At 38.0% G+C, this 17,615-nt stretch overlaps 1 protein-coding gene across 4 annotated transcripts in view; it reads left to right on the forward strand.

The window, feature by feature from the left end:
• The first annotated feature begins 3,804 nt into the window (after window positions 1-3,804).
• yap1 (Yes1 associated transcriptional regulator) overlaps window positions 3,805-17,615 on the forward strand; it is a 30,919-nt gene continuing 17,108 nt past the window's right edge. For all 4 annotated transcript variants that reach the window (XM_058750921.1, XM_058750919.1, XM_058750917.1 and 1 more), the window contains exons 1-2: window positions 3,805-4,421; window positions 6,663-6,898. In XM_058750921.1, the coding sequence (XP_058606904.1) occupies window positions 4,221-4,421; window positions 6,663-6,898 (437 nt within the window). In that variant the 5' untranslated portion in view covers window positions 3,805-4,220. The remainder of the gene's footprint in view (window positions 4,422-6,662; window positions 6,899-17,615) is intronic.

Genomic DNA, 17,615 nt, shown 5'->3' on the forward strand with positions numbered 1-17,615 from the left:
CCTTTCAGATGAGGATTATGGAAGCATTCCCAATGCTGTCTTCATTATGCACATTATCACGGGGATTATTAACTAAACAAATAAACTGTCTCATCTTAAAAGATGAAAGATAGGGTATTACCCTATTTATTATGGAATGCCATTCCTTCCATAATTATAAATAAATAAATAAATAAATAAATAAATGTACAAAGAAAAGTAAAAAAGCAAAAATAAATAATTATTTATAATTTTTATGTATTTTGTTATTTTTTTCCACATTTACTTATTTTTTTCTTTTTTCATACATTTATTTATTTCCACTTTTATTTATTTTCACATTTATGTATTTATTTACGTATTTATTTATTTATTTCCACATTTATTTATTTATACATTTCTTTGTCCGTAGGGTAATGAGGAGGGCGTGTTTTACCTCAGGAATAGCAATCGAGCAAGAGTAGTCGAGGGGTAAACTTTGAGGCCACAGTTGATAGTGTGGGATGAATGAGAAGGCCGATATGGCCAAAAATCTATTTCAGTTTCATGTGGGGGTTGTTTCGGCTGGGAAGCCTGAAATCTGTGATCGCGTGCATTTGCTGAAGCTCGCGAAAGCGGTGCAATCGCTTTCTTATGCGCGCTGTTTTTTTCGGTTTCACTTTCAACGCATACAACGCATGTTTCCAAGATTCGGAATAGAAGGATGCATCAGTTACTGTAGAAGATTTGTCGCCTCGCGCCGCTTACAGTGTGGACAGTCACCGCATCAACTGATTATAATTCGCCCTCTGATTACGAAAACACCACTACTTGTTGCCGCGGTTCAGCTGTGGATTTGTTTCTGTGATAATTATATGTAGGTGTTATGTAAAAAAATAAAAAATATTTTCATGACAAAATGATCAAAAAGACGGCAGGTAGGGGACATGTTCTGGGGAGCACGACTTCTTATGTTGAGAGAAAGACATTTATTTTAATTAATGCACGAACCTGCGTGACCATAGCAACCTTGGATGTTCAGAAATGGATATTGTGAATACATTCATATTTTGTTTTGAATTTAAGAAAGTCAAGAATTAAGAATTATTGTATTAACCCATACTGCACATACCATGCAGGCCAATATGTAGCCTAATATTCTTCCTTTCTTTATAAGTAGTAGTAGTAATGTTAGTATTATCATCATCAGCATGAGCATCATTATCATAGCCTATATCCAAAATACAATTAAGGCAGCAGCTATTTGCACTGTGTAAATAGCAATAGATGTTTTCTTAGCAATAGATGTTATTTACACTAAGTGAATCCGTAACACTCAGTGTGTCTACACCAAGAGAATCCATTATAATCAGTTGATGCGGTGACTGTCCACACTGGAAGCGGCACGAGGCGACAAATCTTCTACAGTAACTGATGCATCCTTCTATTCCGAATCTTGGAAACATGCGTTGTATGCGTTGAAAGTGAAACCTAAAAAAACAGCGCGCATAAGAAAGCAATTGCATGCTTTCGCGAGCTTCAGCAAATGCACGAGATCACAGATTGCACGCAACCCCCCACGTGAAACTGAAATAATAACCCGTGATAAGATTTTGGCCATATTGTCCAAGTCATTCATCCCACACCATTAACAGGCGCGACATGTAGGCTACACTTCTTGTACTTCGTTTGGGCATCACAAGGTGTCTCTGTGGCCTCAAAGCTTACCCCTCGACTACTCTTGCTCGATTGCTATTCCTGAGGTGAAACACGCCCTCCTCATTACCCTACGGACAAAGAAATGTATAAATAAATAAATGTGAAAATAAATAAATGTGGAAATAAATAAATATGTAAATAAATGTGGGGGAAAAAACATAAATAAGGAAATAAAATTATAAATAATGATTTATTTGTGCTTTTTTTTTTACTTTACTTTGTATATTTATTTATTTATTTGTGCTTTTTTACATTTCTTTGTATATTTATTTATTTATTTATTTCTAATTATGGCAGGACTGGCACTCCATAATTTATGACAAGCGATCTAAAAGACAGGAGGATAATTTTAAAAACATTTACATTTTCAATATTTTTTTTTTAACGTAGGGTCTACTGTTTCACAATCCTAAAGCAATAACAAATAATTTTGTTCAATAACACTTTGGTTTCTTGTGTAATACTGATGTCAACAATTGTCGCAGGCTCAAAGATAATTGTCACAGGCTCAAAGATGTTGGGACATGTTGACTAAATGATGGAGTTACCCTCAGGACAGCTAAGTGGGTGGTCTCCCCCAGGGTTGGGCAGGATAACCCCCAGAACAAACCTCAAATACTGCCTCAATCATTTCAGGATATTTACCACTCTTTAATGATCTTACACACACACACAAACAGGACAATCAAATTAAGGAATATTTTCTTAGACAGCAACTTATTTGGAGTATCATGTCAAGTCACAATACTGTTGCAAACTTTCAAATACTGTGGTAAAATCAAATAGACTGAAGGATTTTGCACCGAAAACTTGATCAGAATTTCACATTGTGGAGGAAACCAGGGAGAATTTTGTTTAAACATCAGTAACTTCAGTGGATTTTTGCTCAATACTTATGTCAAAAAAATTGATATAATATTTCTATACCTGTCTGCAACAAAATAAAGCTGATTAAAATCTACTATTTATCACTACACTGTGTAAATGAATGTCAGATACAAAGAGTGTAAAAACAACCTACCCCTTTAAACTACTGTAACTTGTTAATACTGTAAACACTGACATTTTACAATTTATGCTTGAACTAATCAAATTTAATTGTACAAAAATAATTGTAGTTATAGGCCTACCGTCTTTCAACACCAATCTCATTTCACTTTCAAAATGGCAAAAAAGAGTCTTCAAAGGTCACATTAGGAGGTCCAGTAATGATTTCACACCATTCACAAACGATGGTGTTACAACTAACAGCTCCCTGGTCTCCCCTGCATTCACTTCATGATCACTAGAGTTTAATACAGAGATAATTCAGAGGCATTGACAAAAAACACACTCATAATGTGGTTAATTATATGATATCTGGCTTGCAGAGACAGTTCGTGTTAGGGCTGGATATTGGTTGGCTGGTTAAAAGGGAAAAGTACAAAGTAACTTTTTTAATCCATTCATCATGCCCTTACAGTTCCCGCAGGGGATTAAAAGGGGTTCATAATCAGTCACTCAATGTTAAATGTATGGGAAAAGAGCTGGGCTCAGTCTTGACAAAATGATTTCTCAATGGCCCGGGAAGGCTCATTTACATAACAATTATGGGAACTGCATGGAACTACTTTTCTGCAGCTTTCTACATAATGAAAGACAATTTATTTCTTTATTCATAAAGAAGCGAGTGCTTGAACTTCACTGGTGTATTTTTGTATAATGAGATTCATTCCGTGGTGATATGAGTGACACTTCATTGCATAAATATGAATAAAAAATTGTGACACCCTCTAAAAAAAACACACAGATCAGCATTGAATGACCACTTTTTTTATAAAAGAAAATAAAACGCTGTGTCATGATGATTGTTTTATTATCATAAACCCATTTGATGATACAGATTAAAAGTAAATAAATATGCACACAAATTTATTAGCTTGAAATAAATGATAAAATAGATATATACGACCTTAATAGATATTTAAACACATTAATCATTCTTAAAACACTAATGCCTGAAATATAAATATGTATGGGCTCTATACATGGGCCCCACACAGAAGAAAATCGTGTAGCTTTAAAGGCTCTTGCTTAAGCCCCGCCCCTCTGAGTCAGCGGTCACATGACTCATAAAGTTTGATGTCCTGCCCAAACTTTCAGAAGTTGAGAGAAGAAAAAAAAGTTAGTTAAGTTAGTGAGAGGGCTGTGATTTTCAATGCGCAGTACAGTCATTACCAATGTCTGCGTTAGAGGAGCCGTAAACTTTTGGGAAAGTCACACGGACAGCGCTTTTAAAGAGTTCAGATACTTCAGAAAAAGTTTAAACGACTAAGTTTAGTAGATATGCGCGTTTCCACATTTATTGGGGTGTTCTCGGGAAGCAGAAAAACACAGCGTTGCCTACTTTTTTCGCAAGGCTTGGATAATTAATAAAGCGGACGGACAGAAAACAGCTTTGAGCTGTTTGGATTTAACCTTTTGGCATTTTATGGTTGCAGCCAATTTTCCTGTTTCCACTATTTCAGTCGGATAGAAAGAAGAGCTACGTTTTATCTGGAGTCATGGATCCGAGCCAGCACAACCCTCCTGCCGGCCATCAGATCGTCCATGTTCGGGGAGACTCCGAGACCGATCTGGAGGCTCTTTTTAACGCTGTGATGAACCCGAAAAACGCCATCATCCCCCCTTCCGTGCCGATGAGGTTGAGAAAGCTGCCAGACTCATTCTTCAAGCCGCCAGAGCCAAAGTCCCACTCCAGACAAGTAAGAGACCACCCCCACAAAAACCACAAACTATTTCCACAAACTTTTCCTGCGCCTGACACTGCAACTGGCGCGAGGGGCCACTACTTTTCAGCCTTTGCTGATTGTAACGTTTAGTGTGTAACTTATCTCTGGCAATGCAGATTTGTTATTGCATGAGAAAAGAACAGTAAGCACTGCATTAGGGGGGAAAATACAGTGAATAAGGCTAAATAAATAATAAAGTGCACAAGTGGACGTATGTCCATATGACAGCAGAGTATAAAGTAAAATAATAATAATAATGGCATGTCAGTCATAATTTATAACAAGTAGAAATTATAATAAAAATGAATAGAATAGTCATAAAACAAAAGTTACAATTCCTTAGAAATGTGTTATTCTTCAACTCCTATGCAAGCTACCAACTATTCCACGGGAAAAATAGCTGAACTGAAAGTTACCGTTCGGAAAATAGCTTGTTATTCTGCAACAAATAAGCAAACAAACGAACAAAAAGCTTGATCTAATACAGAAGAAAAGAGTTGTGTCTCTCTTTTGTTGAAAAGTTGAAAAAGGGGTACCAATTAAGTCTGTGGCAGGTACCAGGGTACAGTGATGGTAACACATGGTACTTTGTCATATCATTCTGTACTCTTTGTATTTTGATACTTAGTGGGTTCAAATGTCTTGACCGACAGTACAAAGTGATTCACTAGCTGCATGCACTCTCATAAGATTTATTTACTTTATATCATTTACTGATGATAGGTAAACATTACACTTCATCCAGCGTTTTGTTTTTGTTTTTTTCGTTTTTTTTTTTGCATTCTGTTGCTGTTTTACGAAGTGAAACCTCTCCAAACGATTCAGTTCATGAGTGAGCTACTGGAGTGATTCAGACTGAATCGCAAAATTATTCAGACTATTTGGAAGCCCGTTTATACAGTTCATTTAAAAGAACCGACTCAAAAGAATGATTCTTTTGCGATGCGGTGCAGCGTTAGTTCTAAACAGCTGAAAGAAAACACGGACCATACGACTTCATTCCTGAAATATGCTTTTCAGTGTTTTGTTCATTGCAATTGACCTTCACTTTTAATACTTTATCTTTAATTTTTTATAAAAATGTCGATAAACGGTTTATAAACCATGAGGTTTATAGTCTTTAGTTTACAGAACTTGTTCCACGAGTGAAGATACTTAAAGTAAGTCATCTTTTAAAGCTTAATTAAAAAAAAAAAAAAAGAAGAAAAAAGAAAAAGTTGTCAACAAAACTAATCGAGTTTTCTCGGTTTTGGAATCACATCTCGCGCATGCGCACATGTTAAGTTCTTCTGAAAAGTTGCCCCAGGACAGCCTGTTTCCTAGTTAGCTCCTCCTAAAGTCTCCAGCCTAGGCCACATCCGTTTCTTAACTTTTTGTTATTGTAAAAGGAGCTGATAAAACTAATGAAAGCAACACTCAGCTATGATTCAAAAGGAGAACAGTGCCCTTGTGCAAATTTAATCATTTGTGATTTACGTAGTGTTTAATTCATGTTGGAAATAAGTTATTATCCTATTATCCTTTGACTTTCCCAGTATTAACTGGAAAAGAAATGACTCATTTCCCATATTTCGATAACCCTCCAAAGTTTAAAAATGATTTTAAAGCATTTTATTTAAATAGCTTAACAATTCAAATGCAAAATCTCTAAATAATGTTTCTTACTCTGGATTAAAAAATAAATAAATGAATGAATAAAAATCAGATATTGTTTTCCTCATGTGTCCTTTTAAAATGTTATAAGCTAGTAATTAATACAAAGAATGATTTACAGTAACAATTTTTACATGTGGAGTACTTAAGACTTATGGCATCAAGAAAACAGATTTGTTACATATTAAAGGAAAGGAAACAATGTTTTAACAATTACATTGTAAGGTTAATCGTGATTAATGAATGTATTCATGCATTGTAACCCTAGTTTCTGTCATCATTTCAGCAGAAGTACAAGAGGCAAACTTTAATACAAGCATTTAGTATATGACCTTCACAATGAGGCATCTTTGAGTTACATAGGTTGAGAACCATATGTGTGAGCGTGCTTGTTCTTAGTGTGTATATATATGTGACTTCATCCATGTTTTGAATGATTAAGGTTTAGACATAAGTCTCTTTGCTATTTAAGAGACTTATTGCTCGTAGCCTTTTTGCTTTAAATCTAATCCTAATCTAAATGTCTTCTTTATGCTAAAATAATCCTCTATCCCTGTACAGGCCAGCACGGATGCAGGTACTGCTGGTACCCTCACGCCCCAGCACATCAGGGCACACTCCTCACCCGCCTCCCTGCAGCTGGGTGCAGTTTCTCCTGGCACACTGAGCAGCATGGTTCCAGCAAACGCCCCACCTCAGCACCTCCGCCAGTCTTCTTACGAAATACCTGATGATGTGCCGCTGCCCCCAGGCTGGGAGATGGCCAAGACCCCTTCAGGCCAGAGATACTTCCTAAAGTGAGTTGTTAACGTTGTCATGCTTGATATGACATTTATGTCGACATGGTTTTGTGCTGTTTGATGTCTTTTAAATTGATAAGGCGTTGTTGACCTTCAGATTGGGGTCAAGTTTGCAGTGTTCCCAGTCATTTTAAAGATGGAAGACTTGCTACGTGTAGAGATTTACAACAAAGGTGAATTTTAGTGGACAAAAAGTCTTGCAATGTTGCTTTGAGGTCTTGATGTATCGAATACTCAAGTTTCAATTGAGAATACTATTTGAACAGCTTTTTATGAGCACAAGTTATTAATATCATATATTTAAGCTAAGCTTTGTAGAAACTCACATTGTACACTACGGTCTTCCGGCTCATACGATTCATAAAAAATGAATCACTGTCACTAACTGAAATGCCTTTAAAGATAAAGTTTAGAATCATGATTTTTCAATAGTATTACAAGACACTGCAAGTGTATATTAGCAACATTTGTTGTTGGCTTTTAGACCCAAAAACTGTGGTGTTTGACGTCAAGCTTGCAAGCTGATAGTTCCATTAAGAAAATGACTTTGGTTTTTATTTTAAATGTGCAGATGAAAGCTCATTTTTAATCAAAACTCCCAATAAGGAGTCTTTTTTTCCAGCTGGTTTATATATCCTAGTCTTTGCTAGTGTGTTAGCCTGTGTGCCAAGGTTTCCTTCTCTCTGTGTGTGTGTGTGTGTGGGTACTTAGTGCTTCTGCGGATTGGGTTTCAGAGGGGAACAAAGGCCCAGTGTAGCAGCGTAGAACGAGTGGAGGACGGGCCAGCCTGGTAAACTCATCTGCCTGGCCACAGAAGCCTGTCCACAGGACACAGGCTGCACACGGGAGGAGTTAAAAAGGCAGATTTAAGGAGTACATTGTGTCTTTTTCAAGACCTATTCAAGTTGTCGCTATTAATTTAATAGCTGCTATATTAGGACTGAATTTTTGAATGCAAAGTCTCTGGGATGTCTGGAACTGTGACCCTCTGACCAATCGCTTCTAGACAAACATGATTAGCCTCCAATTTACTATGATAAAACAGAGAGCTTTTAAAAACAGATGTTTAGAAGAGGAACATCTGGAGAACATCTGCTTCATTTGGACCAGATCTCCAGGAATTGTGCAAAAGGGGGTTGAGGGACAGGAAGGGGAAAACGCCATTTGTGTAGACGACTCACAAGACCAAGGCTAATGTTTTGGAAATGTCGCAACTGCTAATGCATCCAACAATGAGGACGCCTAATCCTTAAGACTCGGCTCCAAATTTAGTCTGGTAGTTCTCGTTCTTCTTGAACGGAGAAATGAAGGAAGTTTTAAGCAAACATTGAGACTGCTACCTTTTCGAGTGGTCTGTGTGTGGGCACCGTTTGATCTTCACCCCGTCTCTGTCACTGCTGAAATGCACAAATGAACGTCTCCTCTTGTCTGTACAACCCCCTCCTTTTTAACTTCTCTTTGTTTGGGGTTTTAGGGAAATGCAGGCTCATTTGATTCAATGTCTTATTGTTGTTGACCCTCGCTTTGTTTGTGGATATCTTTCCCACAGGAAGTGGACATGGTTTGTCAGCGATTCCTAATTTTTGTAGTGAGCATATATCACTGTTACCCCTGTCAAATTCAAGAGCTGAAAGAAGAGTCAGATGTCTTTGAGCATCTTGTGGGATGTTTCTAAGACAGTGTGTCAAGTTAAATAGTGTCTCCAGCCCCATGTGTTTTGCTATATTGCTTTGTACATCTTATGTAAACTCCTAAGCATGTGCCTGATTCAGGGCTGGTCTTAAACAATCTTAAACATATTTTTAAAATGTTAAAATGTGTCTCGCATTTGGTTCCATTGGTTTGTACATCTTATGTAAACTCCAAAGATTCTGATTCATGTCAGGTGAATCCTAAACCTGTTTTTAAGCGTCATTAGCATTGTTTCCGAGAGAATTTGTCAAGTCAAAAATAGTCCAACTTAAAATGTGACGTTTTGTTCCGTTGCTTTGTATAACCTATGAAAACTCTTAAGAGCGAGTCTGATTCAGGTCAAATGAATCTGAAACCAGCCTAATTATACAGTGCTTCTTTTAGACCAACTAGTTTTGCGGTTCCCTGTTACATTGTCAAATGCTGACAGCTTGATATCCATTGTTATTCTGGTCTTAGTTCACCCAAAAATGAAACTTCTGTCATCATTTGCTCACCCTCCACTTGTTCGAAACCAGTGTGAGTTTCTTTATTCTGTTGAACACAAAAGAAGATATTTTGAAGAATGTTGGTAATCAAACAGTTGATGGTAGCCATTGACTTCCATAGTATTTTTTCGATACTATAGAAGTCAGTTGGTAAATACAGAATAATTTACCGGATGCATAAAATGTTGAATATTTCAGATTCCTTGCAACTCCATTTGCACATTAAAGGTGTCGTTTGAATCTACAAACACTGAAGGCTTCAGGAAGCTTGTCCTGGAAACAAACACACTCCTGTTTATAATCAGGCCCTCTTCAAATGAGGGGTGGTGAGAGGGCTGTGAGCCAACCTGTTTGAAACTATATCAAGCTCACATTGCTTTCAGGTGACCACTACTGTTCTGCATGTACACGACCCGAGAAAGTCGTTTTCTCCTACGACCAGAGATTTCATTAGAGAGCATATCTGTTACCATTTTGGTTGCTGATAAGCAGACGGCGGTGTGCGAAGTATCCCTAAGGCTCTCGCATTTGTCCACATGTGAGTCACACAGCTAAGCGAAGTCTGACAAGCTGCCTGGTTTCCGTTTCGGCATGAATGAAAGCGCAGTTTGTGAATCCGCTCAGTAGAGATAAAGTAGAGAGAGAGAAGATGAGTGGGTTGCTTTATTTATCCAGTGACACTCATGTGACCTGGTCAGATATAGACAAACAAGACAAAACAAGACTCTGAACACACAGTGAAAGATCTATTGCATTAAAACTAGTTAGATTTTAGCTTTGAATGATTACACTGTAACCTTTTTGTCCTATATTTAGTTCAGCCTTTGCTCAGGCCTCAGTGGTGTCCCGTGACACTTTGATAGCGGGAAGAAAATGACAGGAAACACAAAGCTATCAGAAGTCGTAATCAACCTGCAACACCCAGTCATTTGAAGACTGTTTCAACGCCGCCTCAAAAGCCCAGGATTATAGGGAACTAGTTCTGTGGCGCTTCCAGATGCTAGTTGTGGATCTTCCTGAGAATGCAAGAAGATAAGTTGCAAAATAAGTTGACTATAATTTGAGTCAAAAAAAAAGAACAAACAGATCATTTGCATTGGTGTATAAGTCCTATTTTATTATTACATTAAGAAGTAATGTAAAGTACTCCACAACACAACAAATCCTTTAAATTTAGCAGGGCTTAGAACAGAACAAACTAATCAGCTTAAAGGGATAGTTCACCCAAAAATGAAAATTTGATGTTTATCTGCGTACCCCAAGGGCATCCAAGATGTAGGTGACTTTGTTTCTTCAGTAGAACACAAACAAAGATTTTTAACTCAAACCGTTGCAGTCTGTCAATCATATGAAGGCTGTCAATGGGACTCACGGCTTTGAGAGAAAAAAAACATACACAGACAAAACCAAATTAAACCCTGCGGCTCGTGACGATACATTGAGGTCTAAAGACACGAAACGATCGTTCTGTGCAAGAAACTGAACAGTATTTATATCGGTTTTTTACCTCTGATCCGCCACACTGTCTAACTGTCCTGAGCGCGTTCACAACAACTGGTGCGTGACACGTCGTCATCTTGCTTTACAGTGGATCATTTTTGGGTGAACTATCCTTTTAACAAAAAAAATTATAGTGATATTAATTATAAATGGTACATCTACAAAAATTTTTTTTTTTAAAGGAATCGAATAGTTTGTGCTATATGCATGTTTTATGTGCTTTGTAATACAAGTCACACCACTTTTCAAATCATTAAACAAAAACAATGTAGCATATTCAGGAAAATATGCTACATTGTCAAGCGGGTTGTTATTCTGGTCAGCGGTGTGATTTATACAGTCTTCTAGCAAATTATAACATTTATGAATTTACAGATTCATTATTTACATTTTATGAATCTGCTAAATACAGGTTTATTTTGCATAAATTGTTGAATAAATCTGATTCTTGACAACTCTCTTTGCACATTGAGTGTGTAGATTGAATCTAGATTTACTGGAGATTAAAACAAGTTGTTGCCTAGTCTTTTTTTAACTTCCTAGGTCTCTGTCTCCTGTTTTCCCCCCTTGTCTTCCTGCTTTCATTATTAACCCTGTGGAAGACAGAAGTGGGAAAGGTCAACATGATGTGTTGACCTCCTCTCTTTCCCTTTTTCTCCAACAGTTTACTGTGAGCTTTGATTTATAATAGACTCGGACCGAGGGAAAGGGGGGCTCAGGGCGGTTGAGGGTCATCTTGTTTAGTTCTCGCCTGCCTGTTTTTTGGGACTTCAGGAAGAGGGGGGGTTAAGTTCACAGGGCACTAACACTGAGACTAGGGTCATAAACTAATGAAGGATTCTAATTTGGAGAATGTGGCCAAATAGAGGGGCTAATCAGTGTTTCCGTTGTCTTATTAAAGCCAGGACTCAGTGGGGGGGATTTAGCCCATGGGAGGGCAGCCCTAGCCGAGAAGGCCCCTCAGGGATGTGGACCCCAACTATCACAGGGATTAGACCCTGTGATGGGAACCATCGTTACCCCTTCACCCGCTTTAAAACATGCTGCTTTTAATTACTATACAAAAGGTGTGTCTCAGAGTCTTTCCTGAAGGCAAAACTCAGTTGCACATACATGCATTTAGACTTATGTTTGTCGCAAATGACTTTCTTATTTATAAATGTTGCTGAATATGCCTGATAAGGTAATTTTGAAAGGATCTACCATTTGGGTGAGGAGTTAAAGGACGTGACCCATCGTAAGAGTGTGAGGGGACCCGGTGGTAATGGTAAAAGCATGGTGTTAAGTGATTTAATGAGCACTGTTTGGTTTTCGCAACTTACCCTGCCACTAGATCAGTGTGGCCTCAAGGTCTGTAGACTAAAAATGGCCCCCTTGTTTCCTTCCTGCTGTCTGCTCCCACCATGGGATTTTCTTGGATTGGGTAGGAGGTGAGCATGATTGGACAAACTGGAAAATTACAAAGACACATGATGGCAGAGCTTCCCTTGAATGTATATCATTAGGACTCTTTCATTAAGTTGACTATTTCATCAAGTTAGAAATGCATGATATATTGCTATCATATTGGTTACAGCATATTATAGGGTTACAAAATATTAAATGAAAACCCTAAAACACATTTTCTGTTTTATATATATATATATATATATATATACACGTTTCACACTGGTGTAAACAATGTTAATACTTATTGAGTTATTAAGGGGAAACTGGTTATTTTTGCACTGATTTGATAATGGTGCTCCAGTGGAAATAAAGTTTTTCCTCCTCGGATGAAAGCATGTGTATTAGGAGCAAGTGACACACATGCAGGTTTTTGTCTTAGCTGTAGTAGTATTGTAGTGCAATGGTGCTGCTCCTGGAAGTGTTGCATGTCCAGACACACACTGCTAGCTTAGACAGTCTTTGTTATTGAGTGCTGCAGTCTTCTGGGGTGGCCTGTTTTCTTTTGGATTTTCCTCACACACTCAAACTCCATTTTTCTGTAGCCAGTTGGGAAAATATTTGCTTTTCTGCCTTTTTTCCCCCTTTCTGAAAGGAGCTATAGGCTAAATTCACATCCGTCTCAATTTCGAAATGGTTCATCTGGGTTTTACGGGCAAAATATAGACGTGACAGGATTGTGAGGAGTTTTGTGTTCATGTGATTTTTAACTTCATTTTCCGTCACTCCTGTTTGTGTTTAAATATGCTCTTCGGGAGGCTCAGTGTGAATCACGCTGTGTTGAATTGCACCCTTGTATGTGTGAGTTTGGAGCAGGCGTGTTGTGTACTGCTTTTGGCCGTCTCTTTGATGGCTAACGGTTTAGCCATCTGGGTCAGGCCTCTCTTCCCAGCTCCATTTGTAGCACATTTGTGTGGAGGACCGGTGAAGGGAGTGAAAGTTTGCTATTGCAAATGTGATCAACATCACAGGGAGAGGCTGAACTCCCCACAAACCCAGACCACAATCATCTTTTGTTTCATGCGTGATCCAGGCCTTTTTATAGGCCTTTCTCCTAGAGACGGGCGGTGTAATACTGGTGAATACTGTGTGATGGTTGAAATGTGTGAATTATTATTTGCATGTATGAAACAATTACTTTGTTTTGGGTTCAGGAAGATTTTTAAAAATGAAGAAATTTATTTTATTTATTTATTTTTTATTTTTAGAAAATGATGCATTAAATTGACAGTCAAGACATTTTATAATGCTACAAAAGATTTATGTTTCAAATGAATTAAAACTTTCTATTGGTCAAAGAATCCTGAAACTTTATTATGGTTTAAACAGCACAATTGTTTTCAACATTTAATAAAAAATGTTTCTTGAGCACAAAATCAGCATATTAGAATGATTTCTGAAGGATCATGTGACACTGAAGACTGGGGTAATGGCTGCTGAAAAAAATCAGTTTTTCCATCACAGGAATAAATTACATTTTAATATGTGTTTTAATTGCAATAAGATTTCACAATATTACTGTTTTATTTTCATGTAAATAAAATACACACCAAAAAATATTTTCAAAAATCTGACCCCTAATAGGGAATATTATATTAAATATAATTGTTTATGTAATACACAGTATTTTGGTCACCCCTTGTTTAGTTTTAACTCGCATTTGAGCCTAAATTGACTTCTGAACTCGTTTTACTTTACGACATGAGCAGAAGACCCATTTAGACCCATTTCCTGGTTTAAGTCATTTGTTAGATTACAGTGGCCTCGTTTTTGTAATGTTTAGTTTCCCAGGTCAGGGTGGATTCATTTCTCAACTCATCTAGTGTGAAGCATTTACTTTGAGCAAATGTGTGTTTGTCAAGCTTGGGCTTTATTGACCACGCACAAACAAGCCCCTTTCCTGTTAGAGTGTCATCTGTGAATGTGTATGTGTGTGTGTACATATAGAAAGCAGAGTTAGCCAGACCAGTGTTTGCCCAGTCCTGATCTAACACCTTTGCCCCAGACATCAATGCTCCTACTGTCACTGTGGAACAAACTGCCTCAAGAAGAGCCCCTGCCCAGGGTCTCGTTCAAAACGCTCTTTGCATTTACCAAATAGCACAGTAGGAGTGTGTTGAATGTCACATTCAGCTTCATGCTGTTTTGGTTTCTCATTAGCAGTTTAATGGTACATTTTCATTAAAAAGATAAATGATTTAAATGTTAAAATATAGCTTGCCTAGCCCTTCTGAGAACTTCATAACCTTTACCCAAGTTTCTCTCTAGTATCTCTCTCTCTGCCTCTGTAAACTCGCTGCTTTGTCCGCTGACTCCTGTGATATGAGCCCTCCTTCAAAGAGGAACTTAAATCCGGCCAGAGGTCAGCAGGTCGCTCAATAATCTCTCCTGATGATGTCCTGCTGACGGAAGCTCAGTCACTCATCCACCCGTCCCGATGCATGCTCGCTCGCTCGGCCGTGAGGGAGAAATGGAGAGCTGACTGAGGTCCGATGTCCTCTTTCTGTCCTGACTAGCAGCATTCAGACATTCATAATGATGGCTTCTCTTTGGCCTCATTAGATGCAGTGTGTGTTATGCTAAGCTAATATACAGAGTCCTTGTGTACGCAGTTGTAGTATTTTAACAGTGTTTACTAGCAATAGACAGGTGCACTACTGTTCAAAAGTTTAGGTCCAATAAGATTTCTTATTAAATTATGAAATATTATTACAATTTCAAACAAAAAGCAGAATTTTCAGCAGCCATTATTCCAAGGACACCTTAAAATAGTGTTACCAAAAAAGTGTTACCAAATATTCATGTTAAATACAACAAAATCCTTACCTGCAACACTGAAAATGATCTCAGTTTGTCCCTCAACTTAAAAACAAAATGAACAAATATGTGAATTAATGCATCTACAGAATGTTTTTCATAGGTAAACAGAGATGTTTTTTATGGAGCTTAAGTTGTATTTTATCTGAAATATGCCTTCACACTAAAGTCTCAGGTGAAAGGAAGTATAATGCTAATTTTGGACAAAGACAGAGAATAGGGAATGCTGTCTTGGCACTTTTTGCTATTTTGAATACAGCTCATCCACTATATGCTCCATATTTCGAGGTCAAATATTTGTTATTTCTTAGGCAAAGTGGAAAACATGCAGTGCTGGCGAAGTTGAGTGCAACTGTGAGAAGCATTCATCGCTGCACCTCAAGCTCTGCTTTGTTATAAATAACTGCAGCACAATAAACAGGGCCCTGATAATTGGGCCATCAATCATGTCGAGCGCTTGGGTGGGTCTAGGCCCAGTGCCTTGAGCTCGCTAACCTCCCCTCTCTACCTACCACCTCCTCCTCGAGCGCTCTCTGGTTTCATGAGCAGTGATAACAGCTGGAGAGGAAATCAGGAAGTGAGCTTCTATAGAGCACTGTCTCCTTTAGTGTCATGGAGTGATTCCTGTGTGGTCATGGCTCAATGTGATTTGAGTGCCAGAATCCCCACCTCCGCTCTCCCTGTCTATTGGCTATGAAGCAAAAGCCTGCTACCAGGGTTGTAGACCTTTCTTTGTCTGTTTGTCATTCTCCCAGTCTGCTTAGTCTGGGATGGAAGAAGTGCTGCAGAATGAAGGTTGCAGTCGTCTGGCTGATGATGTTTGAAGCTCTGGAGGGTGTTTGTGGGGGTCTCTTGAGCGGATGTCTGCCCTGTCTATGCTTTTTGTCTCCATCTCTGGCCCCATAATCTTCAATAACGCTTCTCAGCTGGTGGCCCCCAGTGATCTGTAATGGCCCTTAGTGGCGATGATGTTTTTCCGGAGGGAGTGTGGGATACCGTTGCCATAGGTGTGTGTTTGTTGGTTTGATTGTGCAGTCAGACTCGTTAAACTGCACTGAGTGAACTTAACTGGTCACTTATTACTGCACTGTATATAAAAACAAGTAAAGTTGGAAATAAAACATTCAAATACATTTAATTCAGTGTGTTACTTGCCTTTTTTTTTTTTGTCATTATTTTAAAGTTGAGTTAAATGTATTGATCCAACATAATAAGATTATGACTATCTCTAATGGTCTTTGCACACTGAGTCCGAAATTCTTGTCAAAAATTTTCGCACATTAAAAAATACACTGCCTCCGAAAGTTTTGTCTGTCATAAAAAATTCGAATCAGGTTCGATTTTCTGCATTTTCGCATCAGTAGTAAGCAATTTGATAGAAAAGGATGACCAATACGAAAAAAAATTGTGCTGTCAAACGATCAATCGCGATTAATCGCATCCAAAATAAGTTTTTGTTTACATATGTGTGTGTGTACTGTGTATATTTATTATGTATATATATAAATGCACACACATACAGTATATATTTTGAAAATATTTACATGTATTTACGTGTGTGTGTGTGTATGTGTATATATATATATATATATATATATATAATATAATATTTTATATTACAGATAAATATATTTAATATATAAACATAACATATTATTCTTAAATATATACACAAATATACACAGCACTCACACATTATGTGAACAAAAAATTTTATTTTGGATGCGATTTAATCATTTGACAGCACTAGAAAAAAAAAAATCAAGGACTTTAACACTTCAATTCATCAAATGCAGGTTGGCATCATGAATAAATGACAGACAAAGTATTTTATGCATATGGATTTCACCATTATTGTTACTCTTGGCTGCTTTTTGACTATCCTCCCATTTTCCCGGTACTTTCCCGCTGAGTAAAGGGAAGCCAGTCTGCCTCATTTGTGAAGTGTGTTTGTTCGTGTGTGCTGGAAGTGCAGAGAGAACATTGCATGAGCAGACGCTCAAGAGTGACGCAATGGTAGGGCTCTGACCCAGACTGGATGGTGTGCTTTTGACTACAAAAACACATTTGCTCTCTTCCAAAAGAGTTGCTAGAGAGTTGCCTGTAGAGACGGCAGCATCACAGACATAAAATCTGTTCCAGAAGGTGAGCAACATAATTATGCTGCCTTCTAAGAGATCCTTCACAAAGACGGCAATGCTATAATGCATTGCCTTGAGGTCAGTAAAGAAAAAAGGTAAAAAGAATGGCAATCTTTTTTTTTTTTTTTTTTCATTTTATAAAACTTCCGTACAGAATCATATGTGTTTTTTGGAGTTGCTCACTATAAATCATTCTTTTATGAGGTTCTGTCCATCTCACTTGATTTTGGAACAAAGCTAATCTTTTAGCGTGAGTTCAGAGTGTTTGGAGATTTTTTTGCATTCAAACCACTGCCAGAAAACAGCACGTTGTAAATAAGCTGTCGCTTATGTTGCATACGGTCAATAGTTCTTGTTCTGGATCATCGTGACACTGAATTAAACATAAGCGTCAGTGTTTTGCATGGAAAAGGCACTGTGCGGGCAGAGCGCTCGGGCTAATAAAGCCCACCTGTGTGAGTGCGCCTGCGTCTGCCCTCGCTGAAACCCAAGAGGAGATCTTCATACTCGACATCCTGTGCTCCAATTAAAATTAACTCACACCGCCTCCTCCTCCCTCGCTCCCCCCGTGTCTCTGTCAGAGTTTCCAGCAGCAATAGGAGGGGGAGGATCGGGGTGACATAAAGTGTA

The sequence above is a fragment of the Onychostoma macrolepis genome, chromosome 18 (assembly GCF_012432095.1).
Source record: "Onychostoma macrolepis isolate SWU-2019 chromosome 18, ASM1243209v1, whole genome shotgun sequence".
NCBI classification, from domain to species: Eukaryota; Metazoa; Chordata; class Actinopteri; order Cypriniformes; family Cyprinidae; genus Onychostoma; species Onychostoma macrolepis.